The sequence below is a fragment of the Papaver somniferum genome, unplaced genomic scaffold (genome assembly GCF_003573695.1).
Source record: "Papaver somniferum cultivar HN1 unplaced genomic scaffold, ASM357369v1 unplaced-scaffold_21, whole genome shotgun sequence".
Lineage (NCBI taxonomy): Eukaryota > Viridiplantae > Streptophyta > Magnoliopsida > Ranunculales > Papaveraceae > Papaver > Papaver somniferum.
This window is the reverse complement of record NW_020631041.1, coordinates 8,767,169-8,790,741: the sequence shown is the minus strand read 5'-3', so window position 1 is coordinate 8,790,741 and position 23,573 is coordinate 8,767,169. Positions and strand designations below refer to the sequence as shown.

Sequence of the window (23,573 nt, the reverse complement as noted above, 5' to 3'; positions counted from 1 at the left end):
GGTTTGCATACAATATGCAGAAATAAGGTTTCTTTAAGGTTTCGTAGAATATTACGAAGGAATCTTACCTGTAAATGGATGGATTCATCGTTCTTACCAACTTTCTGACTTAGAGTAGTCAACTTGCGGACAAGTTCCGATCTCGGAGCCTGGTTTGCATACAATATGCAGAAATAGGGTTTCTTTAAGGTTTTATAGAATATTCCGAAGGAATCTTACCTGTAAATGGATGGGTTCCTCGTTCTTACCAAGTTTCTGACTTAGAGTAGTCAACTTGCAGCCAGGTTTCGATCTCGGTATTGTATTGATTCTCATACTCATGAACTAAAACATTTAAGATCTAAGGAATGCAAAGTTTGCAAACAGTGGCTTAATGCAAGTTTGAAACACAATTAGATTCATTTGATTATCTTTCATGATTGACTGATCATCATATTTGATCTAGAAGTGTTAGATAAATATATGGTTAAGTTAAAAGTGTTCATGTGGCTTCTCGGTTCATAGTTTGTATGGCGTTATACCACATTTGAAGTTCGAATCAACACCTAAGTTTTATATATATCGATTTCGGTGATGTATCCTTCTAAGTTTGAAGACAGAACCCTCCCAGAGCTTCTTGGTTCATAGTTTGTATGCCACTATACCATATTTGAAGTTCGAATCGACACTGGATTTCATATTTATCGATTTCAATGATGTGTCATGATAAGTTTGAAGTTTGAACCCTCTCAGAGCTTCTTGGTTCATAGTTTGTAAGTCGTTATACCGAATTTGAAGTTTGAATCGACACTGAGCTTATATTCATCAATTTAGATGATGTATCATGCTAAGTTTGAAGTCAGAACCCTCTCAGAGCTTCTTGGTTCATAGTTTGTATGTCATTATATCACATTTGAAGTTCGAATCGACACTGAGTTTCATATTTATCGATTTCGATGATATGTCATTCTAAGTTTGAATTCAAAACCCTCCCGGAATCAATTGTATTACTTTACATGGATCTGCCTGCTTTTGAAGTTCTTACTCATGTTAGTTATCATTTGCATTTCTTAGCTAGGTAATTTGAAGTTAGCTAGGTAATGCAGTTTGTGAATGGTTTTGCAGAGAAGCTGTAATTGGAAGCTCCATGCAATGGATTGAGGGTTTGAGTAGTAAGAATGCCATTGCAGGGAAATGGTTGTTGCTGCAGCTGAACTGAAGGTGATGTGTAATTCAAGTTGCAGGTAGTCTGTGTGGTTCTTTGTGAGTTGTTGCCATGGCCTAGGTGGTTGTGAAGCTACAGAAGATGACATTACAGTAGTTCAGGTTATGTTGCTGGTGCGATCAAACAAACTGCCTTGCTCCCTTTTTAAAACGCAAATGGCTTGTGCTGAGTTGATCGAGTTTGAGTTCAAGATGCAAGGATTTGGAGAATGAAACTGTTAAAGATGATTACAAGGTAATTGTGGTGATTACAAGCTGATTTTGCAGTTGAACTGAAGGTGTTTTCTAACCCAGACTACCATACTGGAACGAGTATGCTACTGCTACATTTGTAGCAAAGGCCCATATCTGTATTTTACGATTTATATGATATTTTTAGTCATGTTCAAAGAATCTATCATTTTCTTTTCTTTTGTTGCGCAACACACTTTCATACAAGGTGATTTGAAGCTAGGTAGGTAATGCAATTGGAGGGGGAGGTCTTGAATGAAATGCGTTATGAAAGAATGTGAAATACTTTCGGCAATTCGGTTTCATCTATAATTTTTTTCTTCAAAATAGTTATGTGCACACAACTTCTAATGAGTGTTGTGTTCCATATTTCAACTACACAAACCAAAGGTTATGAAAGAATGTCTTTACGACATAACTAGGTGTTGTCCAACATAGTTCTACAACTCTAACAAGTATCGTGCAAATCTTATTCATAATGGTAATAAGAATTGTTACATATTTCTACAATACGCATCCTAGGTTGTCTAAGATAGTACTTCAACTTATACAAGTGTTGTGTTACATATTTCTATGATATGCATCCTTTGTTGTGTAAAATAGTCCTACAACACAAGCAAGAGTTATGTTAGGCTTTCAAAAAAAAAAAAAAAATCGAAAGAGAATTACAACTTTGGCAAAATATTGTCGAACAATGAATCACATCACCCTTTACAACTATATCTTAGTCAAGTATTGTAGAAAAGCTTGGACTTTCTACAATACTCCCACTACACAATGCATAAAATGGAGTTGTCGTAGGTGTACTACAACGCTAATACAATGTCGTCAATGATGATTTTTCCCGTAGTGAACTATTCTTAAGACAACTGACGAGTGTGTAAATAAGCATATAGGATTTAAAAATTCCATTTCGTAGGTTGGAGGAAAAAAATGCAGTCATGCACTAAAACCATTACATTTGATAATGCTACAGGCAAGCCATATTCTCTTTTAATAGTAAACTTGTTCGGAAACTTCTCCACATATCCTATATTATGTTTGCATTCACACGTATACAAGCAGTGAAAATGCATTTCTAAATTTTCCATTCGTTTATACGGAATATTTAGCATATAAAAACGAATAATAAGTATATCATTTTGTGGTTAAATAAGTATATAAACAGTAATATTTTGCCACTTCAATAGGTTGACATGCTATATAAGCTTCTCTTGTGGTTGTGTCTTCTGAGTGTCTTGCTTGTGTTGTTCCATACGTGATATCATCTTTGCTCGTTGCCATATTCTCTGCTTTGTTTTCCTATTTTCTTAGTCTAGTTTTTGCTTTTTCAAGTCCTACTTATATGGCAAAACGAACCAACTTGCATGAGTTCGTTTCATGACAACTGGTGCGACATTTGTCATCTCAAACATCCAGTCCGTGTAGTTATCCAGCCTTGACATTGTCTCATGACATCCGAATTTTGGGTTCCATGCATGGGACAATCGCAATACACGTTAGCTAAACAAATTTGGTAGTGGATGTCGTCTTTGTCTGGTCCAATTAGCATAACCACAAGGCGAACTTGGGTTTAATAGAGAAAATTACCGCTAGATATATGAAAAAGTCGATCCAGACCTAAATAATTTTCTTTTTGAAATCAAATCTAATCGTAAAGTTCACTAGTAAAAAAATGATGTTCGGTGATAGTTAAAAACAATTACTGTATTATTTCTATAATAGTTTTGTTTTTTTTATTCGGTGTTACTAAAGCCCCTGATACAGTTTTGGTTGCAAGTAATGAGTTCATGGTCTTTTCTAAGCCAAGATTAAACACAACTCTCTCGTTACCACTGCCATCTGTCATGGCAGAATCTATACTATTTGATTAATACACCCGGAGTTTTCTGTCATCTTCAACTTCCGAATGATGTGATTAAAGCTCGTAATGTCATAATTATCACTGAATCGCAATTACGATCAGTATACACATATGGAAACTACAACAACCCTCCCACCCACTTCTTGAAAATTTCTTTCTCACCGAACCTACTCATGCAGTCCATGGCTAGAGCAACAACAACAGTGGCTGGCAGTAGACGGAAGAGGAAAACGATGGATGGAATCTACTGTCGGCTAAGTTTGAATCAGAATTCCTAACCGTAAATAAGCTTCAAACACTTTATCGATCAGAAAAAAAAATCTTCAAACCAGTTATGGCTAGGAGTTTTTCTTTATCTAGCCGTATATAACAAGAGAATATGTCTAGGTTGGAAAATGTATCGTTCCTGACCGTTATCAAAATTGTAATCTATTCTAATTCAAAATAAGTAATATAATCTAAATCAAAATCAGTAATGTAATTAACCGAATTATCTAACCTAATTAAGTAATTATAAATTATTACTAATGAAACATGGATAGTTTAACCATTATGAAAAATAATTAGATATGGAGTTTTTGTAACTACTTCCTATTAATCCTATTTTGTTTTATTTGTGAAGCCTCTCCATTAGAAAGTGAAGTCCTAATAATAGGCTTCTATTTATATGCCATGTTTTTTGTTCTTTGTACCCCTAGAAAAGAAATTATTGCCACTTTATGTCTGTGTTAGGTGTCAAAGAAAGGATGACCAAGTCTGTATTTAAATCAATTACCAATTGCGAAGAAACTAAAAGAACTGATAAGAAAGCCCCCTATCGACGCAAAAGAGGTCGTACAACTAGGATAAATTGGAAATGAATACATTTTCATATTATGGATTGAGAATCACTGGATATTCTGTTTATTTAATTAATTTTGCTAGGGAATGGAGAAAAAAACTATTTATTTATTTAATTAATTTTGCAAGGGAAAGAAAAAAAAGAAAAGAACCTAAACAGATGTTTCCTCTTTTACTACTCTACTAGTCATCATAGACATGGTTAGAAAATCCAAACCCAGCAAGGGTATGTGAGCCACAAAATCGGCACATTTCGTGGCAGCAAAGTAGTCGACTTGACGCAGCTCTTCTCCGTTTCTATCATCTGCAACACCATATTACTGATTCTCTGTAGGATATTTGAGGACTGTTTGTTGAGAATTCTACTAAGAGTTAGAGAATCACCTGATATCCCATGCTTGGTTTGCTCCAATACCCCAAGGAGCAAATGTTGAAGTTAATGGCAACTGCAAGATGAAACTTAGCTTATATAAAGACAATTCTCTTTATTGATGTTTAGAAAATCTCTCAAAACTAAACACAAGCTCTAATTTTGCTCACATGATCAACCACAACTTTGGTGATCATATATATATAGAACTATGAATTCCTTTTCCTAATCCTATTACCTTATTACATGTCTTTCATTTTCTTATAACTAGATGACTTCTAATTCCCTTAGGATTACATCAATTTCCTAATCTTGTCCTAACCAGCTTGTTAGTGACTTCTATCTTGAAGTTAATCAACATTCTCCCCGTTAAGCTTCAACCTTATCCGTGACATATCTTGTACTCCAATCAATTGTCCCATTTCTTCAAACTTGATCCGAGCTAATGCCTTTGTCAATATATCTGTTTTCTGCTCAGTTCTTGTTATGTGTTCAACGCTGATGATCTCCTTCTCGATACATTCTCGTATGAAATGATACCTTTTGTGAATGTGTTTCGTCTTCCCATGAAACACTGGATTTTTAGTGAGTGCAATTTGCAGACTTATTATCAATCTTGATGAGAAATTTTTCAGGTTCTCTTCCTTTGATTTCACCCAACAGTTCTTGAAGCCATATTGATTGTTTAGCTGCTTCTGTTGCGGCCATGAAGTCAGATTCGCATGATGACAGAGCTACTGTGTCTTGCTTCTGTGAACACCATGTAATAGGTGCTTCTCCTAGATAGAATATATGACCAGTTGTACTTTTTCCATCATCTTGGTCAATATTATGACTGCTGTCACTATACCCAACAATTCCTTTTGATCCTCCTCGACCATACTTCAATCCATAGATGATTATTCCTCTTAGATATCTCAATATCTGCTTTATTACATCACCATGAGACTTGCATGGACTCTGCATATAACGGCTTGCTACTCCCAAAGAGAAAGCCAAGTCTGGTCTTGTGTGTAATAAGTATCTAAGGCATCCAACATTTCTTCTATAACTCGTTGGATCAATCTCAGCTTCTTCTTGTGCCTTTGAAACTTTAAGTCCAAACTCCATTGGTATCTTAGTTGGATTACAAGTTTCAAGTCCTGCTTCTTTCATAATTCTCCTTGCATAAGCTTCTTGTTTAATCTGAATCCCATCTACTCCTTGATGGACTTCTATGCCAAGGTAATAAGTGAGTTTTCCGAGGTCTGACATCAAACTTTGATGACATTTCTCTCTTGAACTCATTGATCACCTTAAGGGAGTTGCCAGTCAAAAATAGATCATCTACATAGACTGCAATCACAAGAAGCGTTCCCTTTTCTTCTCTACATGCTTGTGTCCATTTAGTCGAGACCTTTGCTTCCTGAAAATTCCTTGGTTCATCATTAACAGAAAGTAGCATTATCTCACATTCTTCTGCAGCTTGAAGAACATAATCCTCCAGATACTGTGGCTTTTGTATCTGTCTTGTTGATTTTCGCAATGGAATGGGTTGAGTTATTTAATCGATCTCTTCTTCTTATTATTCTTCTACTTCTTCGTTATTCTCAGTGTTTTCATTATTCTCTTCTTCTTCTTGATTAACATCATTGTTTCCATTGGTATTGATGATTATGGGTCCTTCGCCTTCATCAATTACTTGACCCCATCTCATGTGAAACATTCCTGGATCCCTACTTGGTCCATCATTAGTTTCTTTCCAGTTCCAGTTTTCTTTTTCATCGAATACCACATCTCGACTCACTATCACTCTTTTCGTTGTTGGATTGAATAATCTGTAAGCTTTGGATCCAGGCTCAATTCCTAGATTCACAAGAGTCTGAGATCGATCATCCAGTTTCTTAAGAGTTGCAGAATCAACTTTTGTGTATGCTTTGCAACCAAACACTCTTAAATGATCTATGTTTGGTTTTATCTTTCGCAAACTTTCATATGGAGTCATGTCTTTCAGAGATTTCGTAGGTATCCTGTTTATTAGGTATGTGGAGTGTCGTACATCTTCTCCCCATAGATAATTAGGTACCTTCATAGCCTTTAAAGAACTTCTTGTCATCTCCATTAGAGTCCTGTTTCTCCTCTCCACCACTCCGTTTTGTTGTGGTGTATATGGTGCTGTGAGTTGCCTTTTGATTCCATTTGACTCACAGAACTTGTTGAACTCTACGTAAGTGAACTCTCCTCCTCTATCAGTTCTAAGCATTTTGACCTCCTCTTTTAGCTCTTTTTCTATCAGATTTCTGAAAGCTTTGAATCTGTCAAATGCTTCACTCTTTTCTTTCATAAGAATAGACCACATATATCTTGAGAAGTCATCTATAATAACAAATATGTATTTGTTATTTGCAAGGGTTTGTGGTGTAATAGGACCACATAAATCAGCATGAAGAATCTCTAATGGCTTTGAGGCTCTGAATGTTGTTGCTTTTGGGAAACCTTGACGAGTTTGTTTCCCAACTAAACATGATTCACAGATTTTTGCTTCATCATTTATCTGTGGTAGTCCTCGAACCATCTTGTTCTGAGACATTTCCTTTAAAGTTCTAAAGCTTATGTGTCCTAACCTTGCGTGCCACTTCCATGTCTGATCTTCCAGTCTCATATTCAGACACAATGGCCTTCCAATCATGAGACTTATCTTGTAGAGTCTATTCTGTGAGCGTGAGACTCTAACTAAAAGTCTTCCACTTGGGTCATGAACTGTTAGATAATCTTGTCGCATTCTAACATCACATCCAACTTCTGTAGCTTGTCCTAAACTTAGAATGTTGCTTTGTAAGTTTGGGATGAAGTAGATGTTTGTGACAAGCTTTTGTTCTCCGGTCTTGCTCTGAAATAGAATTGATCCTTTCCCTTCAATTTCTACAGAAGATCCATCCCCAAACTTCACTTGTCCTTTGATTTTCTCATTGAGTTCAGAAAAGTAGTGTCTCTTACCAGTCACGTGATTGCTGGCTCTATTATCTAAATACCAGATTCCTTCTTCTCCATTCTTTGATTCGTAGTTCTTTGGTATTAGTTTCCCTTCGTTTAAGAATACAACTTCTTGCATGAAAAGAGCGGTATCTGCTTCCCTTGTTTCATTCTTGTTTGTTTCTTCCACCTTTTGTATTCTTTCAGGGCATACAAAGGAGAAGTGTCCTGGTTTATCACATCTGTAACAAATAATATTTGATATATCCTTCTTTTCTTTCCCTTGGTTTTGATCATTCTGACTTGTTGTTCTATCTTGTGAGTTAAACCTGCCTCCCCTTCCTCGGCCTCTGTTTACTCTACCACCTCTTCCACGACCTCTTCCTCTTGTCGCAGAGTTTTGTTGGTAAGAGTTTGTGTACAAGAGTTTTCCTTGAGTTTCTCCATTGTTTTCTTCATCAAGGATTCTCTCTTCATATGCTTTCAATCTTCCAATTATATCTTCATATCTATTCTTCTTTAAATCTAAGACTTGTTCGAGAGAAGCTATGATATGAATATACTTGGATCTTGGTAAACTATTGAGAAACTTCTTTACCAGTTTATCTTCATCAATGGATTATCCAAGTGATGCAGCTTTTGAGGCTATCTATCTCTGATAGCTTTCCTGCAAAGCTATCAATAGTATCAGTGACTTTCATCTTCATTCTTTCAAATTCAGACATTAAGGTTTGCAGACGAGATTCTTTAACTCGATCAGCTCCGAGATTACGTGCCTTTATTGCATCCAAAATTTTCTTGAAGTTTCCTGTTCACCAACTTGTAGAACAAGACATTCTGGTATTGCTTGAAAGAGTAATCCAATGGCAACATTGTTTTTGTCTGGGTCCAATGTATCAGGATCAATTGTTTCCCAAACTTTGTAGATTTTCATCAGTACCTTCATTCTCATGGCCCATACTGTGTAGTTTGTGGCGTTGAGGATAGGAACTTGTATTGATGGTGGCGTGAACTGTTTTACACCCACAATGGTGGTTTCGTTTTCCATGGCTCAGAAACAAGCTCTGATACCAATTAATGGCAACTGCAAGATGAAACCTAGCTTATATAAAGACAACTCTCTTTATTGATGTTTAGAAAATCTCTCAAAACTAAACACAAGCTCTAATCTTGCTCATATGATCAACCACAACTTTGGTGATCATATATATATAGAACTATGAATTCCTTTTCCTAATCCTATTACCTTATTACATGTATTTCCTTTTCTTAGAACTAGATGACTTCTAATTCTCTTAGGATTACATCAATTTTCTAATCTTGTCCTAACCAGCTTGTTAGTGACTTCTATGTTGAAGTTAATCAACAGAAGTAACCTATAACATATTCAGGGAGCTTTAAGCTTTTAACGACCAAAGTGAATGCAAATAGCAAGATATATACTTATAGTAGGACATTTTGAATTACAGACATTACATTCATGGATGTCGGATTAGTAATTAAGAACATGCTTACTGAATGATGCATTGATGCTTCACAATTGTTAGCCAGTTTATTACTGTTTTTCTCAGTCTCGTAGAGGGGGCTCATAACCATACCGACAATTCCTCTGGGCTATAAAAATTTGAAAAGCTCAGAACCTATCGTCTTCATCATTTCTGCTGCTGGGTCCCTCATCTCACGGTGTTTTTTCACCGACTCTGTTCACATATACTCATTCCTGATTCTAACTCAGTGATGAGTATTTTTCTAGATTTATTAATGGATTTTTCAAACATGGTAGGAGAATGTTCAAAGTTCAAACTCAAAGTAGTGTGATTTATGAGGGAAGGGAATACTAGTTAGCTGTTGTTGTTGCATTTAACACTTAACACTACTATATAGTATAATCAATAGAAGAACAATTAGTTCTAAAAGCCATCTATATCTGTTTGTGACCAAGCGTAGTATACAGCTGAGAACAACATTACTGGTCCCAACCCGTCAAACAATGGATGGGTGGGTTTGTAGAATTGATAGTAAATGTTTTTAGTCCATGGCGTGATGATTATTTAGAGGTGTAGATCGATGAGATGAGACTTGGCTTTGGATGCCAAGTATATAGGTAACGTACTGAGGATCCACCATCACACAGCAATGTAGGACAAATTAATTGGCATCATCTACCAAACAACACAGTCTCTAGACTCTTTTCAAATTCTCATCAACTTTGTTGTCGGGCATATTTTCGTTGTGGGGTTTTAAACTTTCAAGTGTTTCCAGTTGTACTTAGAGCAAGAGAGTGTGATCATGAGGAGTGATGTTTGGTTTTCAATAATCATAACCTTGTTTGAACTCCCTTTTAACCATCTCTCCTGGATTATTAACTCAGATCAGACAGTCCATGCATGGAGGTAGATGGTAAGCAAGTATGTTAGTGGGTGGAGCCCACACCCTTTTCTATTTTAGTCAGGATTACGCCACGGACAATCTATGGTTTCCACAACGTATTCTTTCCCCGTTAAGTAAACTCCTGCCTATTGGCAACTATGGTCAAAATTTAGATTGTTTTTTAAACCAAATATGAGTTTGGTATGGTTGTGATTCTAAAACATCGTATTCTAGCTAGCAGCATATGGAGAATGTTCATGATTTTATTGGTTCATGGAGAATAATATCAGCAATAGTTGCATTTAATACTTATCTGTTTGTGATTAAGATGTACTATCATATTGGTTCACCCAACACACAAAAACTAGTTATGACCAAAGTTTACAAAAGATAATCAGGATTTCATTGAGATCTTCAATCTAATCTACCTTTTCATTTCCAGAATCTCACTAATTTTGAGGAGGTATATCTTGATCCTTGAACATCCGGATAGAAAGAAGAAAGAAAAAGAAATAATTGTTTGAAATTCTTGTCGGGTCACCAAGAGAAGGAATGTTAATGTATAATGTTAGTGCCCCAAGGTCGATCCAAATATTAGTAAATTGTCTCAGACAGTACTTGCTGTCTAGATTGGTATGGTTGTGATTCTAAAACTTTGATCAGTCTTTTTCTAGATTTATTGGTTGATGGAATTGCCAAACATCGTAATCTAGCAGCAGCAGCCTATGACTATGAAAATGTTCAAAGTGGTTAATCGACTGATAAGGGAATACTACTAGTTGCTGTTGCATTGAATACTAGACGAGTTTAGAACCCTATCCATGATCCATTTGTAGAACGGTAAATGTTTTTGGTCCACGGCAAACATGATTATTGAGAAGTGAAGATTAGATTCATTTAGATGAGACTTGGCTCTGGATGAGTGGCGGAGCCAGAAAATCTGCTACGAAGAGGCAATTTTTTTTATGTGCGGGCAAAAGGAAAAAAAATCATGCTTAGAATTGAGAAAAAGGATTAGGATAGGGAAAATGGACTTTGCCATGGGTTGGCTTGGCTCCACCCCTGCTTTGGATGCCATGGGTTTCCAACTTTCTAGTTAGAGTGTGATCATGCATAATTTATGATTCTAAAACAGAAGAATATGTACATGCCATGGAGTAGAGTAGATGGCAAGCAAGTTCCTTAGTTGATGAGTCAGGTAGGTTTGTAAAGCCAACCAAACCTCTGCATTTTGCCTATTCAAAAATTCTTAGTGAACTGAGGTTTTAGACCGTATGGCAAGTAGCAAATTCTAGAAATGGGACTTCAGGATGAAGCCCACCGATTATAAATCCCACCATTGAGAAGCATTGTTGCCTTTTTTTGGGTTTGGAACCCTGGAAAACAAATTAAAGCGAACAAACTCTAGTCAGTAGTCCCTGATTTGTTCTTCTTGGTCTTTTGAAGAAAGAAACCCATGATTAAAAGGGATACAACATACAAGGGACTAATGCAAGTTAATCAACGGCGTGACTGGTGGTTGTTAGGTGGGTAGGTTGGTGGACTCTGACTCTCTGAGTCTCTGCTGACTATTAACAAAAAAGGTAAGTCAAACAAACTTTTTATATTTAATTCTAATTTCTTAACTTCATCTAACTTTCTATCTCATCACGTGAACAGTGTAATTAGGCTTGATCCATGAAATCGTTTCTACTTCCGATCTATCCATCATGAGTAGATGAACTACCAAAAGGAATGCTAACTTCATCTACCCACAAATCAGGGACCAGAGTTTGTTTGCGTTTGATCCATGAGAAGATGAACTACAAAAAAAAAAGGATGCTAATTTTACATATCATTATTGATAAGTTAAAGTTATGCTGTTATCGAAAGCTTACTTACAACTATTACAATAGCAACCATTTAATTGTTACTTTAAGCTTAGAACTATTACAATAGCAACTATTTAATTGTTACTTCAATCACTTCAATATTTAGAAAGAATAAAGATAGAAAAACGAAACGCGTCTCCTCATCCGTTTTCCAATTGACGTGCCTGGTCACTTGCTTGGCATGTTGTTGCAATAGGTGAGCTTTTGATATCCAAGTAGTCATGCATGTAGCACAACAAAGGTCCAAAACGGAATTGCTGGTTGAGTTTTGTAAATTCTCCGAAGTCTGTGCTTCCGTAATTCGGAGAATGTAATGACTATGGACAGCGTGGTACTACTCACATTTGGGTGAGTATTGCTATTGTCAACGCACATGTCTGCAGTGACATTTGATACATGAAATCCTTATATCTGATACGGAATGGTTGAAGAGAATCAGCAGACACCTCACGCTTGGTTTTCTCCAACACCCAACGAGCAAAAGTGGAAGTAACATGTAATACATTCAGGGAACTCTAGGATTTTAACGGCGGAAGTGAAGGCTAATAGCGAGACATATTTATAGTATCACATTATGCAGTACATTCATGGATATCGAATTACTTAACATGATCACCCAATGATGATGCTTCACAATTGTTATCTTTCTTGCTGTATTTTTTCCGTGTCTTGTAGCACAGTTTAGTAGAGAATTTGAGTGCTAGGGAATTTTGAACTCACGTTTTTTTTTGGTATCGTCGTCCAATGTCTTTACCACAATTATAGTGGCACCATCTGCTGCTTTGATTTATTAAAAGCAGTTTCATTGATTACAGTTAAATTTTCAACGTAGGGTTCCTATAAAACTCACCGGAGGCATTTCTAACTCTCTGGTTAGAGCAAGAAACTGCAATGATGATTCATGACGTGAAGCACACATGATTTTGTCTTACAGTCGTAATTGTTTGGGAATTTTGATAAAGTGACCCAGTTTTGAATTAGGATAAAAAAAGTGTCCTCTCTTTTTTGCACTTTTCTAAACTGTCCAGTTTTTTCAAATAACGCTTTCCATCCCGTTAAATGAAAGGTGACAGTTATCTCACCTATTAAAAAGTTATATTTACCCCTGAACTATGTCGTGAACTATGAACCATGAACCCTAAACCCCTAACCCTGAACTATATCGTGAACCATGAATAACGAAGCATGAACTATGAACCCTAAACCCCTAACCCCGAACCTTGAACTATATCGTGAAATATGAACCCATAACCATGAACTTTGAACCCTGAACCTTAAACCCCGAACCCTGAACTCCGATCCCTAAATCCATGAACCGAGCTCGACGAACCTGAAAAATGAAGTAGAAGATAAACATGACAAGTAAAGGGTAAATAAGTAAAAAATTGGATCAAAAACTAAATTAGATAGAAAAGTTAACGGTGGGGGCAGTTTTGAAAAGTTGAAAAAAACGGGAGCAATTTATTAAACCGAAATTGAGAATGGGGCAGTTTATCAATATTCCCTAATTGTTTCAACCTCCATTACTTAAACCCAGAGTGTATCTCTTTTGGGAAAATGTTCGAAAACAGAAAATGCACATACCATGGAGTAGAGTACTAAATGAAAAGTTCCAGCATCAACAAAATGTTTAATGTTAGTGTTTCAAAGTCGAAGTATAGTAAATTATTACTCCCTACGTACCATATATATAGGCGGAATAGTTAAAATCTCTTAGATTAAGAATTTTTTTTGATTTTACAAATTTCTATGTTTTTTCCTGTTTTACCCTTAATTAGATTCCCAATGTTATAGACATACACTAAATTGTAATGATTCCCAAGCAAATAAATAGGGGTATTAGAAGTAAAAAATGGTTGTGAAACTTGGACTCCGCCTATATGGTGGTACAAGGAAAAATGAAAATTCCGCCTGTATAATATGTACGAGGGAGTATTTCATTACAGCGCCCCACTACTTGCTGTCTAGTATCTACCTAGATTTTTTCTGCATTTTGAATAACAATCAAACATTTTAATACGGGCTGCTTAATCTATATTTATTTTAGAAATGAGATTCAACGATGATATACACATCGAAGGTGTGTCCCGTAATGTGCATCGTGAAAAAATCTAAGGGCTATTAGGGCAGCCCTGGGGGAGATTTGTAGGGGTGGGGTAAAAGGTGGGGTCCAATCCTTTTTTTTTTCTCTCACACCAAAATCACGCTGCAGATCACGGTGTATCTTTTTGGTACACCAAACATTTTCGAATGAAATTGTTGTGTCAGCTGTGATAGACCTAACGAGATTGTGCACCGTGATGTGTACCAAGAAAGAATCGGACAGTCCAAGATTCCCTCTCAACATCGAGATAGAGAGTAGGACAGGAGTGGGCCCCATTATCCTCTCACACAGTGCACCAATCATTTATGTTGTTGTGTTGGTGATTCTGAAGTAGTGTCGAGTCTTTTTCTGGATTTATTGGTTGATGGATTTGCTCAAACTAGTGTGTGATTTTGATTCATGAGGAAGGGCATACTAGTTGGCAGTTGTTGTTGCTGCATTTAATACATACGACTACCACTATTATCTTAAATCCATAGATGAAGAAGAACAACAACATTGGTCACAAATCCCAATCCACCGTCCTGCAATGAATGAATGGTAAATGTTTTGGTCCATGGCACATGACATGATTATTTAAACGTGTAGATGAGATGAGATGGGACTTGGCTTTGTATGCCATGCATGAGTAAGTAATTAAGGTCATGAGGATCCACCACACATTAATGTACTACAAATTGGCACCAAACATTTAAACGGTCTCTACAAATTCTCATCATCTTTGTTTGCTGTTTTCTTTTCTTATAACAGGGTTTGATTGGCTGATTACAGACAAATTTTCAATGTGGTTTTTTTTTCATTAAACACTTTGGAGGGTTTTTCTTTTTTTTTTATCAGCTCTAGTTATCACAAGAAACTGTGATGATGATCCATGATTCATAAAAATGAGGCAGGCACGATCTTTGGTTTCTAGTCATAATTATTTTAACCTCCAACCCATCATAATAAACTCAGACTCTCAGAGAGTGGTAGTGTGTCTCTTTTTGGAAAAATTTTCTAAGACAAAAAAATGTACATGAAAAACCATGGAGTAGAGTAGATGGTAAGCAAGGTAAGTGAGCCAGGTTTGTAAAGCCAGCCAAACCAAAGATCTGCCGCATTTGCCTTTCTGGGTTTAGAACCCCAGCAAAAACAAACAAACAAAACAAACTCTGGTCCTTTGTTTTTCTTCTACTTCGCTCTTTTGAAAAAGAAAAAAGAAAACGATTAAAGGGATGGATTAGATTATTAGTTTAAGTAATCAACGGCGTGACTGGCGGTTGTTTGGTAGGTGGTGGTGGACTCTGGCTCTCTGAGTCTCCTCTGACTATGAGCAAAAAGGTAAGTCAAACAAACTTTTTGTTTTCAATTCCTGCTAGTTATTTATTCTTTCTATCTCATCACGTGATTACTGTAAGCCTAAGTTTTGATCCACTCCACTCGATCAATTTTTCTACTTCCATTCTATCCATCAGGAGATAAACTGCTACAGTAAAATGCTAATATTGCCTACCATTGGTAAGTTATGCTCCTTTCGAGAGCTTACCAAAAGAGGTCGTACAACAAGGATAAATTGGAATCGAGTAGTTTTTAATATCACAGATGGAGAATCATGTGGAATCACTATCTTACCCGAGAATTATGTGGAGGTGCAGTATTAGCAACTGGGATAACTCAAGATGAGGAGCAGGTAAAAGCACTTGCAGCAGAATGGAAGGAATAAAGATGGCGCAAGAAGCTAATGTTCAATGCCTGCGCTTGGAGGAAGACTGCTTAAACGTTGTGAAAGCGATCAATGGAGCTGATAGTTTTGTGAGATGGACCAATAATAGTATTATTCGTGACTGTAAAATCTTATTAGGAAACTTTCAGAGTTGGAAGTGCATTTATGTGCATAGAGAGACGAATGATGTTGCTAATTGTTTGGCTAAAAAAAGCAAGATCAACTATGTAGTTGCAGGAAATCCCACAACTAACACCCCTTCATATTTTCCAGTGGCTGATCTATGTATAGACTTGGGCTGGCTTAAACCAGCCCAAAGTCTAGATAAACACCAAATTATACAGTGCTTTTAAGTTTGAAAAAAAAATCATGCCTAAAACATAGGCTTAAGCCACCCCTACCAATTTAATTGGTTCTCAAAGCCATCCCAACCTATATTTTCCAGCTCCGCCACTGATATTTTTCATAGATCTATTCATCTTTATCACCTAATTATCAACATAAATGCTAGAAATATAAATAGATACAAGGATTTTTTTACATAGTTCGATCATTGTGATCTACATCCATGGTTCTTCACTAGTGATTGTTGTAATTACATGAATATTACATTTAAAATCTCCATTAATGAGTATTTGGAGCTTTCTAGATCTAGGTTTTTGGGGAAGAAGATGATAAAGAAAATAAAGTCTCTCTCTACAAAAGGTGTCTCTCTACAAAGATGTGTGTCCCCCTTTCTCTCTCCTGCCTTTCTCTTTATATAGGTGTTTACATAGTGGATGACAGCTAACATGTAGTGGGGTACAACTAATATTTCCCCTATTTTCGGATCTGGCGTGCGTTATTCTTGCACACTCACGTTGGTTGTTCTCGCACGTGCTCTTCATTGTCGCACGACTCTTCATGCTTTTAGTGTGACTTTGTGATGTCATCTTTAGTATCCTTTATGCAATCGGCTTCGCTTGGTAATGAAGTTATAACTTCGCATAGAAATAAGAGGTGCGATATTTTCCTCCTACATTTTGTCTTTTTTTTTTCCTGAATATTTCTTGAAGAGCGATTTTTAAGAAAAAATCCGTTGTTGTAGTTGTTGGAGCGAGATGTGTGATGTTGGTGTAGTTTTTGATCTTTGTTGTTGAAGGAACTACGCGAAAGAATACATTTCTCGAAAAGTACGTACTTGCCTCTATTCTTTTGTGAAGTTCCGAAGCTTTGAGAAGTATATATGAAGTATCAATTTTTGAAGTATAAGAAGTACTAATCCTCGAAATATAAGAAGTATCCGTCCTCGAATGCGAATAAGAAGTATTGCGATCTAATCATGCGAAATTATTACTCCATGTTTTCTGCCTCATGTTGTGTTAGCTTTCATGTGATTTGTTGTTGTTGTCAATCATGCGAAACTGCTGTGTGTGATTACATGTCTTCTATTTCTCTTACTCCATTGTTGGTGAGAATTCTTGTTATTCATGAATGAGCGTCTTCTTTGGAAATGATTCTGACCGAGAAGATAAAGAACAAAAAATGTTTTCTTGATAATCCCATAGTTGCCTCTGTCCTTTATCTATGAGGGGAGAATCCTTGAGAAAGTTTTGGATGAGCGAATTGTTCTTCACGTCTTTCTTCTTTGTTTATCTTTGATAGTAACAGTTGATGCTGATGATTTTCTTCATGCGGTATAATGGCTTTGCCTTTGTGCTTCACTCTTATCTTTCCTCTGCCATAGGTTTTGTTGTCATGCGGTGGTATAATGTCTTCAAATTGCTTATCCGAAATAATTGAGCGAAAACACTTATGCGATGAAATGTGTATGCGATGTTTATGCCATTTAATGCTTATGCGATGCTTATGTCATGTAATGCTTATGCGATGCTTATTCCATGTAATGCTTATGCGATGCTTTCATGATGAGGATGTGATGTTTATATGATGAGAATGCTTATTTATTGTTGATTAAATGTAATCTATAGATAATGTTTGAATTACTTAGCTTAATTTTCCGCACAAATGTTGATGTTACTTCAAATTGCTTCCATTCTTCATTTCTTTGGCTTTGTCTTTATTATAAGCGTTCATCTTCGCGCACTTATTGTTTCTTCTCTTCCTTATTTCTTTGACTTTGCCTCAAGCACATTTATTATGCGATCTTCTTCGCACCCTGGTTTTTACCAATTCCTGTAAACACAATATCAACTTGTGTTCTATTTATTTTTGTATTTTTGCCTCTTCAGGATATATTGATGCGACGATGCGACAGGCCTAAGTACTCCCGTGAGTAGAAGCCCCATGACATTGCCGTCTTTTGACACAATTCAGCTTCCTAATGGAGGGTGCCGTCCTTATCTTCCTCCCGGTTGCCCCTTCAAGGAAGCTTACCTCTACCGGGTTAAGATTGGCTCCTCCCATCCGGTAATGCAACAACTAGTTGATTTCGCAGTCTCTTATCCCTCCACCGATATGGTTTATGGTTACAAAACCGCACCCTAAATGGGGTTTCTTCGGACCGAGTGCATCATAGTCAGGACTTGTCAAGAGTGGCAAGGTACGCTCCAGACGCCCCGGGCACTCTTTACTCAACCGTGTACCTCGGCGCCCTGATCGAGTTTCTGCACTTCTTAGGAAAGATCTTATTACCCTAATCTTTCGATTTATGTGTCTCTCCTGGATGGGATTTTTCGTTTTTTCTCACCCCAAATCTCTATGACTCAAGTTCCAGGGTCGATATAGCTTCCCTTGAGTCATGCTTAACAGGTTTTCCCCGACTATGACGTGCGCTAGGTCTTACTTTTGCCTCTTTCATGTATGCTAACTAGGGTGCACGCCACAATCGGATGTCTAGCCTTCCTAATTAGAGTTTTTATTTTTGTTTCCTTCTATTAAGGTCTTACTTTTGCCTTTTTCTTCTTTGCTTTTCTTTCTTCTTGTTGTAATGCTCTATTTCTCTTGATGTGAGTTCCTCTTGGTGTGTAGATATCGCCTTTGATTAAGATAGTTGTAGCGTTGGCCCCTTTTCTTCTTAGTATGCTTCATGCGATGATAACCCTTGTTGGTTTAATTGGATGATCTTTGAGATCGAGGTAGGATTTGAACTCAGGACCTATGGCTTGCATATTCCTTTCTTGACCATCTGTGCATCTTCTTGTATGCGGCATTATGAAACAATACTGCGGCTTTATCATATCTTCGTTCTTGTTATTTCATCTGTGCTCATTTTCTTGTGCGAAATGAACACACAATGTGGAAACTTTACTTGTATTCACTCTTCGCTTTTGTAGAAATTTTTTTATGAAAAATATGAGTGTGTGCGGATTCGATTGCATGACGCCTTGCTCATACTATTCTTCCTTCACCATCTCCTAGTATCGTGCTTGTGGGAGAAAGTCATATAGCCGCATACCTATTCAAATCTTCTTCCTAGTAGTTATAAAAAATGTGTGAAAAAACATAATTGCGGTGAGAATCGATCTTGCGACACCCAACTCATACTCCTGACTCTGAACCACTTTTGCGTCTTCTTCCGTTCGAAAGTAACGGACCATGCTGAAACTTAACTTATATTCTGCTTTTGTCGTTTTGGAAAAAATATGTGAAAATTATGAGTTGGGTGAGAATTGAACACGTGACATCAAACTTGTTCACTTCTCTCCCAACCATATCTACCAACCATCCTATGCGAAATATTTGTGCGAAATAATCACCAACTCTCTTCTGTGCGAAATGTCCGTGCAAAATAATCAAAGACCACGCAAAATAATCAGCAACTTTCATATTCCTCTTGAAATGTCGCACAACAAAAAGAAGTGCAACAGGTGAGAGTTGAACCCTTGACCTGCCTCTTGCATTCATGCCTCTTGACCAACTGTGCTACCTCTTTCATGCAAACAGCTAGACAAAGTGTGCGAATTAATCAAAGACCGGCTCTGTGCGAAGATGAAAAAAATACGTTTGTTGGGATTCGAACACACGACCACGAACGCACATTCTGCTCTCTTGACCAATTGTACCGCTTCGCATGTGTGTAATAATTAAACGACCGAAGAGGTTTATCTTTTATTCACTCATAGTTTATCAAAAGTATATCAAAAATATGTGTGAGTGAGGATTCGAACCGACTATGCAGGCTCCTCTTGTGCGAGATTAACACATAACATTTTCCTCTTTTTCTTTTATTCGCCCTTAGAGATGAGAAGAAAATGAAAAATATATATATGTGCGAATTCGAATTCATGCCCTATTGTTTCTTTTATCCAACTCAAACCATCTGTGCGAGTTTCTGTTTGTGACAGAAATCACAGCGCATGCCTCTTATCCTTATCTTCTCCTTTCCTTTGTTTTCTTCACAAATTTGCCTCTTGCTTTCTCCCGAACACCAAAATCTTCCACTTAAACTTTGGTTTTTTCCTCTGAATCTTGTAGATATGGTAAGATTTGTTGCAGGTAGGATAAAATCGTTTACTCTCTCCCCTGTTTCTAGCGCCAAAATGTAGTTGTAGGAAATCTCACAACTAACACCCCTTCATATTTTCCATAGATCTATTCATCTTTATCACCTAATTATCAACATAAATGCTAGAAATATAAATAGACACAGGGATTTTTTTACATGGTTCGATCATTGTGATCCACATCCATGGTTCTTCACTAGTGATTGTTGTAATTACATGAATATTACATTTAAAATCTCCATTAATGAGTATTTGGAGCTTTCTAGATCTAGTTTTTTGGGGAAGAAGATGATAAAGAAAATAAAGTCTCTCTCTACAAAAGGTGTCTCTCTACAAAGATGTGTGTCCCCCCTTTCTCTCCTGCCTTTCTCTTAATATAAGTGTTTACATAGTGGATGAAAGCTAACATGTAGTGGGGTACAACTAATATTTCCCCTATTTCCGGATCTGTCGTGCGTTATTCTCGCACACTCACGTTGGTTGTTCTCGCACGTGCCCTTCATTGTCGCCCGACTCTTCATGATTTTAGTGTGACTTTGTGATGTCATCTTTAGTATCCTTTGTTCGATCGGCTTCGCTTGATAATGAAGTGATAACTTCGCATAGAAATAAGAGGTGCGATATTTCCCCCTACGAATTAGAGCAAACCTAAGTTGGTTTTCTTCTTTCTCTAATTGTTTTAAAACTCTTGTCAAAGAAGAACTGGATGTCACAATTTAATCACCAATAATATTCATCTTTCCTGTTAAAAAGAAAAATATCTTAATCGAGAATGATCAAAATGTGGTTTTGTTGTTTCTCAGTCGTATGAGCGCAAAAGAAAAAAAAATATTAAAAAAAATGGAATATCACGGGATATTTTACTTATTTATTTAATTTTGTCAAGCCAAGAAAATGAAAAACTAAACACAAGCTTTGTTACTGTGACAAAGAGTTGCAAGAGGGGGAAGATAACATACCACTCCCGGTCATAACCCGACAAGGGTACGTGAGCCACAAATTTGGCAGATTTCGTGACCAGAGAGTAGTCGACTTGATGCAGTTCTTTTCCAATTATGTAATCTGCAAAACCAAATTTATGATTCTCTAAGGGATATTTGGGGATTCCATGCTTGCTTTTCTCCATTATCCGAACAAGCAAAAGTGGACGTAACGATAATATATCCAGGGAACTTTAAGCTTTCAACGAAGAAAGTGAATGCAAATAGTGAGATATATATTTGTAGCAGGATATTATGAATTACATACAGTACATTCATGAAAATGTAATTAGCAAGAACATGCTCACTACATGATGATTCACAATTGTTAACCAGTTTGTTACTGCTTTTCTCAGTCTCGTAGTGCCGGCACATTGTTTGTTAAAATGATAACCACACAATTTGCATACATGAATTGAAGGTCATTTGGAGAACCCAAAGTCTAATCATGTGCCAATTTTAGGAGATTCAATTATAATTAAATAAATTGATGATAAAATGATTTTATTCTTATATATATGCCAAATTACATGACATTGACTCTTCACGAATCTAATTCGCAATATTATGTAACGGACGAGAGTGAGCGATCATTAAGGTTATATAAAATATGTTTATTAGCTTGTTGAAATGTTCCTAAATTAAAAGATGGCCCACTAGTCATACTCCCTTTGACATTGGCAAAACAAACAATTTCAACCGATAACATCAGGAGATTAGCTTTATAATTTTGAATAACATAATCCGCTTGCTGAAAATATAGTGTAATAGAAGGATAGTTACTAATATTAAATTTTCCACGTAGACGAAAATAAACATCAAATCTATTGTCTGAACCAATATACTCAACTCCAAGTCCGTTAAAATGTGCCTTCACCAAATCTGCAACTCTCTCAAAATGATCTTTATGCAATACGGACATTCCACTACCAGAATCTATGACAGTACCACCTTCTTTTCGATCGTTAACTTTGAAAATACCTCTAGGAAATCCTACTCTTTTATTACCTACACTAATATCTTCTAGATTTAAGTAATAGAGCGTCGTCAGAAACAAAGTCACTACGATGGGAGTTGTATGTACTTTTTGAAATGCACCTCCAATTTTCGCATCTGTACCAAACCTTAAATATGTATTCGATCCCTCAAGTTTCCAATTAATAGCTTCAAAGCAGTAGGAAAATTTACCTTGTCCAGCAGCACCTAACTGATTTATAAAAGACCATTCTCCGGATCCTAAACCAAGTATTCCTGCAATAAGATTATGTTTTCCATATAAATGATTATTTCCTAAATAACGTTCGAAATTCTCTTGGACAAAACCACAACCTATATGTAATTCAATATTTTCAAGGCCACCAGTATCATAACCAAGAGCGACTTTTTCTGTAGCAACAATACCAGATGTAACTGATCCAGACGCATAAAGCACTGAATAAGTGCATTGGCCATCAGCATTGCACTTATCTCCCATGCAAAGAGGATGTGTATTACAAGGAACTAGACGATATGTAGTTGACAAACTCCAAGGATAAAGTGGCATATCTTGATTGAAAGTTTTTGTGGTACCTTCACATTGAAGCCATGTTTGTTCACTACTTGTATTAATCATCAAATGGTAGTCCATGAATGGTATCGGTCTACCACGAAACGTACCCAAACCAACCTTTGCAACGTATAACCCAGTGTAGTTGTAAACTACAGGAATACATACATCATCCAGATTCATGGATTGTGTTGCATTATTTTGGAGTTATATTTGTGACTCGATGTAAACTGCTTGAGTTTTGGATTGTTCAGCGAGTCTTTGGAGCTTCTCAACCCATGTTAAATGGTCACCTATATACAAAGGCGATTCTTTGGAATTCATATGAATCATCTTCGTACTAAATCCTTTATTTGGATTCACGTTAATGACTGATTTTGATAGAAGTGAAACATGAATAATATTGTCAGAAGAAACTGAAACCAAAAAACCTCATTTTTAACTGTATAGAAATTTTTGATAGACACAAATATGTGCAATTTTGAACTTCTATTTATAGCACTACACCAAAAAAAAATATTATAGAAGTTAAAAAGGTCTTTTCATTAATGCTTATTATTGCGTAGATCTTTTTAATTAATGCGTATAATGGAAATACTTTTTTATCAACGGTTGATGGATTAATGTTGAATGAGTTGATACTGGGAGGGAGGGGTTTAAGTGAGTGGGAAAAGACTTAAAATGAGACAAATGGGAAAGAGATTGGGAATGGATGGATAATCGTGGTAGTAGATGAACAAGAGGACTAGTTTTGTTGAAGTAGAAGTGACATGCTGTTACAAAATACAACAGACGAGACTAAACCAGACCATTTCTGGTTTGACTCTGTTTTCATACCTACCAAACGCAATAAACATCAACGGTTTCTCTTTTTGAATAACATAGATTGTTATAGTTGTGAGTCTTTCTCTAAATTTATTGGTTGACGGATTTGCTGAACATCGTAATCTACAACATCTTATGAGAGACCAATCATTCTTAACAGATCCAGAAAACCAAACCATGTAAAAACCGCCAGACACAGATTTTCTTTTTTGTGAATTCCAATGGGCCCGTACCCTCGAAAGACGTGCACGGATGGGTTTTGTGTCTGGC

General features: G+C 36.6%; 1 protein-coding gene across 1 annotated transcript; it reads right to left on the bottom strand.

Annotated features, from left to right (window-relative positions):
• Positions 1-21,497: 21,497 nt before the first annotated feature.
• On the bottom strand, positions 21,498-22,661 carry LOC113339552 (aspartic proteinase CDR1-like). The gene has a single exon (XM_026584799.1). The coding sequence runs from the start codon at positions 22,659-22,661 to the stop codon at positions 21,498-21,500; it is 1,164 nt and encodes a 387-aa protein (XP_026440584.1).
• Positions 22,662-23,573: the final 912 nt, after the last annotated feature.